Source organism: Rutidosis leptorrhynchoides, chromosome 1, assembly GCF_046630445.1.
Source record: "Rutidosis leptorrhynchoides isolate AG116_Rl617_1_P2 chromosome 1, CSIRO_AGI_Rlap_v1, whole genome shotgun sequence".
Lineage (NCBI taxonomy): Eukaryota > Viridiplantae > Streptophyta > Magnoliopsida > Asterales > Asteraceae > Rutidosis > Rutidosis leptorrhynchoides.
Genome location: NC_092333.1, coordinates 513,552,576 through 513,558,293, shown reverse-complemented (window position 1 = coordinate 513,558,293; position 5,718 = coordinate 513,552,576). Strand labels below are relative to the sequence as shown.

The following is a 5,718-nucleotide window of genomic DNA, read 5'->3' as shown; positions in this document are numbered from 1 at the left end:
AGTGATTGTTGTAATTAAGGTTTCACGTGAGTTTAACCGGGTTGAATCTAGTTAGTTAATCAATCTAAATCACCATGTTCTTTCAAGAAATCCATTGTTGTAACTATCTTTATATTCTAGTTCAATTATACGAGTTATGACTTGATTTATGTGAATTTATCAAAGGCTATAATTTGTACTTCAACACCTAGTGATCTAGACACCTATATGTGATTATAGGATGGTAATTGGATGATATTTAGGTTTTACAATCATGTAGTTTACTTAGAGTGATCTTAGTAAACTAGGTTTTATGTGAATTTAACCAAGAAAGAATCTTGTTGATTAAACATAGTTCTTAAGTTTATAGATATTGTGAAATTGATATAAACTACTCTATTGTAGCTATTGTAACACCCTAGACAAATCCCACATCGCCCACAGACATGAGTGATCATGGGATTATAAGGTAATACTCACGCTTAAATGACACAACGCGTTTTGGGATCACAAGCTGAGTAGAAGTGCGAGTACGTTGTGGTTAAGCGTGCTCGGGCGAGAGCACTACCAGGATGGGTGACCTCCTGGGAAAGTGCTTCTCGTGTGTGGTCGCCAAGAAAAAGCTGTGCGCCTGCGGGCAAAGCGGACAATATTGTGGTCATGTTAAGCTGGGGTGTTACAGAATGGTATCAGAGCCACTCATGTGCCGTTGGGGGTGATGGGGCAAACCTCATCGAGGACGATGAGTCCCTGAGGGGGGGTGAATGTAACACTCTAGGCAAATCCCACATCGCTCACAGACATGAGTGATCATGGGATTATAAGGTAATACTCACGCTTAAATGACACAACGCGTTTTGGGATCACAAGCTGAGTAGAAGTGCGAGTACGTTGTGGTTAAGCGTGCTCGGGCGAGAGCACTACCAGGATGGGTGACCTCCTGGGAAAGTGCTTCTCGTGTGTGGTCGCCAAGAAAAAGCCGTGCGCCTGCGGGCAAAGCGGACAATATTGTGGTCATGTTAAGCTGGGGTGTTACAACTATCGCATAACGGTTTTAATTATAAAAGAACAATCCCTGTCATTTATCAAGCAAAGAAGTAAACATCGCATTCTCATTCTTGTTAATTATTATTTTTATTTACTGTTTCGTTAAACAAAAATACAACTTCAAATACAAACCCCCTTTTTAGAATAATTAATCGTGGTAAAATCATTTAAACAAACTTCTCCCTGTGGATCGAACTGGTCAATTTACTTGCTAGTTACTACATGATCGGATTTTAGTTGCCTGTATTATGTGTTAATTATTAAGCATATTGTCTACATTTTAAAGGTTACGTCTTGACACATCAGTATACAATACGTCGTGGGGTAATTCTAAGATTATATATATACCGATTATTGGACTGTTGGACATTTCGGACTATTTTGGACTACTAACAAATGACTACTAACAAAAAAATGTTAAAAATTAATATATAAGTATTCTATGAACTTGTTTTATTTTATTCACATGTCGTATTATTATCTGAATCATTATTATTGTTATAGGTTCATGAATCCAAGGACGACGGCCATATTTTTAATAAGCTGGAAACTTATTATTAATATACTTTTACTACCGTGAGTATATAGTCCCATTTTTAAACTCTAAAATTATTTTGGGATGAGAATACATGCATTTTATGTTTTACGCCATGGACGCAAGTACTTAAAATATATTCTACGTTGAGTTGTACCACATTGCATATATTCCCTAATAGCTTGGTAACTAATATTTACATGTTGTAAGAACATGTAAGCGCGAATCATATTGATAGATCTATCGGTTTGACAACCCCAACCGGGCTAGTCGCTCTAGTACCGTAAACGGTTGCATAGTACTTCGTTTTTACTACACTTGATACAGTGTAGGGAGATTTCATAATAAAGGGAATATGCTACATTTATGGTTAAGTATGGTTTCCGAAGCGCTCAACAACTTATAGAATATCTTTATTGAAATATTTATAACTATGAAACCTTGTGGTCTATATTTATATCGATGCTAGCTTTAAACCTATATATCTCACCAACCTTTGTGTTGACTGTTTAAGCATGTTTATTCTCAGGTCCTTAAGAAAGTCTTCCGCTGTTGCATTATCTGAGCAAGCTGTGCATGGAGTCTCATGCTTTTGTTTAAATGAAGTGTTGCATTCAATAAAACATTTGTCATGTATTATATTCGACTGTTATGTCACGTGTGTAGTATTTGGAAACCGATGTATTATGGAGATTATTTCTTAAATATTCGTCCACTTGTTTAAAACATGCATTATGTATAATAAGGGTGTGTCTTTTTATGAAACGAATGCAATATTTTCTAAAATGTATCATATAGAGGTCAAATACCTCGCTATGGGACCAATGAATAACGTACCGCCTTTATAGTAATATGGACGAGTCGTTTCATGAAGGCAACCTGATTGGGTTGGGTCATTATCTGAAACCATAAACCATCTTGTGGTATCTATCTTTAATCCACTTGCAGCTTTTCTTGATTGACTCTTTGACTTTTCCTTCAACAGTAAAAGCTTTGTAGCTGGCAACCCTTTTCTTCCTCTGTATTTCTGGATCAGTTAGGCTCCAGATCCTTGAAGCTGACCTATGATTGCTGACCTTTTTCAACTCCACAAAAGTTGGGTTGTTGTAATTAGTGTTTTTAGTTTGGGTTTGTGTAGATGATGATGATGCTGATGCACTGTGGCATCTAAAATCTTGAAAGTTTGATGATGGTTGGTGGGTATTATAAGGCTCCATTTGCATATTGTTACCATTATTATTATTATTATTATTATTATTATTATTATTATTATTATTATAGGATTTGGATCTCAGATTTTCCATATCGCCGGGTTTGTGAGTTTTCTTTATTTTGTCTGCTTGTTTTGTAAAAAGCTTTATGCACAAACCCATTTCTCAATTGGATCAAACATAAAGTATGAATTAAAGATAAAAAAACAGATAAAAATTCGAATTAATAAGTTGAGGACTCGGATTGCAATTTTTTGTATAAACAAAGGACCAACGAAGCAAAAAAGTCAAAGAAAAGAGTAAAAAGACGATTTTACCCTCACATGCATGGCACATGTCAAAGGCTAACGGCCAATTTAGACGGAAGTTAGACGGAGGGACACGGATTGCAAAATTTTGCAATTTTAAGGGCTCGAAAATAAAAAAAAAACTTGAGAGACTCGGATTGCAATTTCATGTATATTTGAAAGACCAACGAAGCATAAAAGTCTATAAAAAAATCTCCATTTTGTTAACGAAGCTATTTGCCACCGGTACATACAAAAATTTATTATACAGAACTTCACATCACCACTCGTCTATTTCCCAACTGAAACTTGCCGTTGTACGATCACTATGTTTCAATCAATTTACCCTTCTACCCAAACCCTAATTTCTAAATCTATGGCCACCGTAAGACCACCACCATCATCCGGCGTTTCTAGAACACGCACCACCACCACCACCACCACCACCACCACTAACAATACGTCGGCTCTCGAAGCTCGAGTATCGCTTATCTTTGCTCTCGCTTCACAAACTACTTCCGTCTCTCAACGACGTAAATGTCTAATTTCATCTCTAACTATATATTTTAATCCCCCAATCTTATGCAGTCTAACTGTAATTTATTCAAATTCATTGTAGTTTTGGCTGATTTGGCGACAGAAACTGCTAAATACGTGTTTCCGAAGAGATTCGAGAGTCAGATTTTTGAGGAAGCTCTGATGTCAGGTGCTTCTTTCATTTATAAGATTCATGTTAGGGTTTCTATTTGAATTATAATTGTGGAGTTTGTATCTGCAGTTCCTGACCTCGAAACTGTGAAATTTAGAGTTTTGAGTAAAAATGATCAGTATGAGATTAGGGAACTTGAGGTAATGCCTAATTATATTTCCACTTTTTAAATGTTTATTTTTACAAGTCATTGAAGTTATTTTAACTTTAATTTGGCTGTTAATCAGTCTTACTTTGTAGCTGAGACTACAATGCCTGGGAAATATGGTTTTGATATGAATGGTTCATCTCAATCGTTTAATGTACTAGCTGAGTACCTGTTTGGTAAGGTATCTTATTTTTCATTAGACGTTTTAGGTTGTGCTACGATTAAACAATAGTTATCTAGTTTGTTTGATTTGTATATTCTTTTTTGTAGAATACGACAAATGAGACGATGGAGATGACTACTCCTGTTGTCACAAGAAAGACACAGTCTGGTGGAGAGAAGATGGATATGACTACCCCTGTAATAACAAAGAAAGTAGGTCCTCTTTCACGTTAAGTTATTTTAAAATCTTAGTTAACTGTATGTGCATTTTCATCTCTTTAGTGGACTTTCAAAGATATTGGTTTAAATTTTAGAATACAATGCAATGCTTTCTTTTGTAAAGTTTGTCTACATATGAGCAAATATATGATTAGCAGTGAATTGGAATGACTAACTGAATAATGAATTTAAGAAGACGAGTTGATTACATTGCATTTCATGTTTCATGTTGATACATTCCATTCGTTTACTAAATTTCAGATGGAAGATCAAGATAAGTGGAAAATGTCGTTTGTCATGCCTTCGAAGTATGGTTCCAACTTGCCGCTGCCCAAAAACTCTGCTGTCACTATCAAAGAGGTGCCAGCCAGAACGGTAGCTGTTGTAGTCTTTTCAGGTTACTAATTCTGGATAAATTAGCGAATCATAATAACAACTGTTAAACTTAAATAAAAATCGTCTTGTGAACTTTATTGCTCACTCATTTTGCATGACAATTAAGGTTTTGTCACTGATGAAGATGTTATGCGCCGGGAATCAACACTTCGCAAAATCCTAAAGAACGATACTCAATTCAAAGTAAAAAGTGGTGCATTAGTGGAAGTTGCACAGGTAATGTACAATACTTTTGCTAAACGAAAAGTCATCTATAGAACAGGACAATAACGATTTCTATGTATTCTCAGTACAATCCACCATTCACACTTCCATTTACACGACGTAATGAAATTTCAATAGAAGTGGAAAGGAAACAAGAGTAGCCAAGTAGCTCTTCATTCTGCTATGTCAGCTGCCTGGGCATACAAGTGTCTGTACATTCTATGCAAATGAAAGTAATGAGTTCAGAAATATATGCAAGAGATGATGAATAAGTTATGTGACATGTTCGCTGTATATATATGTATAGAATGTCTTTCTTCTCATGATGAAAACGAAATATAAAGGTAATTTCTGATATGTATCTTGGCTATGATATTTTTTCACATTACAAATATAAGGCACACACGATCTCTTGTATCACGATGGGTTTTTGTTCACGTTGTTGGGGATATTGTTAGTTCTCTTAAGTCTCAACAAGATATGGTCGTCAAGAAGGAGCGTGTGGTAACATCACTCCATATTAGTTTGCCTTTACACACCAAAACTCTTAAACATATTCACCAATAAAAACGAACCATACTATATTTAATGTACAAATTGGCTATTAGTGTTCCAGTAGACGTATTTTGTATGAAAATGCACTGTATACTCAATGGAATTGGAGCCTTTATCACCTATACTGATTAAATGTGTTCTTGATAGCTTGGGAATGAACAGTGCTTTGTGATTTTCTGACGGCAAATGATATTATAGTTGTAAGTTTCATGCAAACATGGTTCCAGTAGATGTCCGTGTAGCTTCTTAAGTGTTGCTGAAATAAA

General features: G+C 35.5%; 2 protein-coding genes across 2 annotated transcripts; one reads left to right on the top strand and one right to left on the bottom strand.

Moving 5' to 3' along the window:
- Positions 1 to 2,457: 2,457 nt before the first annotated feature.
- LOC139841601 (uncharacterized) lies at positions 2,458 to 2,778 on the bottom strand. The gene has a single exon (XM_071831815.1). The coding sequence runs from the start codon at positions 2,776 to 2,778 to the stop codon at positions 2,458 to 2,460; it is 321 nt and encodes a 106-aa protein (XP_071687916.1).
- A 555-nt stretch (positions 2,779 to 3,333) lies between these two features.
- On the top strand, positions 3,334 to 5,254 carry LOC139876493 (heme-binding-like protein At3g10130, chloroplastic). The gene is made up of 8 exons (XM_071863817.1): positions 3,334 to 3,598; positions 3,679 to 3,765; positions 3,838 to 3,908; positions 3,996 to 4,097; positions 4,187 to 4,291; positions 4,559 to 4,694; positions 4,800 to 4,909; positions 4,984 to 5,254. Exons 1-8 carry the CDS (start codon positions 3,388 to 3,390, stop codon positions 5,056 to 5,058), a joined length of 897 nt encoding a protein of 298 aa, XP_071719918.1. The 5' UTR covers positions 3,334 to 3,387; the 3' UTR covers positions 5,059 to 5,254.
- Positions 5,255 to 5,718: the final 464 nt, after the last annotated feature.

Coding starts and splice junctions, on each gene's coding strand:
- LOC139841601 (XM_071831815.1), bottom strand. CDS start 2,778: ATGGAGCCTTATAATACCCACCAACCATCATCAAACTTTCAAGATTTT.
- LOC139876493 (XM_071863817.1), top strand. CDS start 3,388: ATGTTTCAATCAATTTACCCTTCTACCCAAACCCTAATTTCTAAATCT. Junction 4,098..4,186: donor CTGAGTACCTGTTTGGTAAG/GTATCTTATTTT, acceptor TCTTTTTTGTAG/AATACGACAAATGAGACGAT. Junction 4,910..4,983: donor CATTAGTGGAAGTTGCACAG/GTAATGTACAAT, acceptor ATGTATTCTCAG/TACAATCCACCATTCACACT.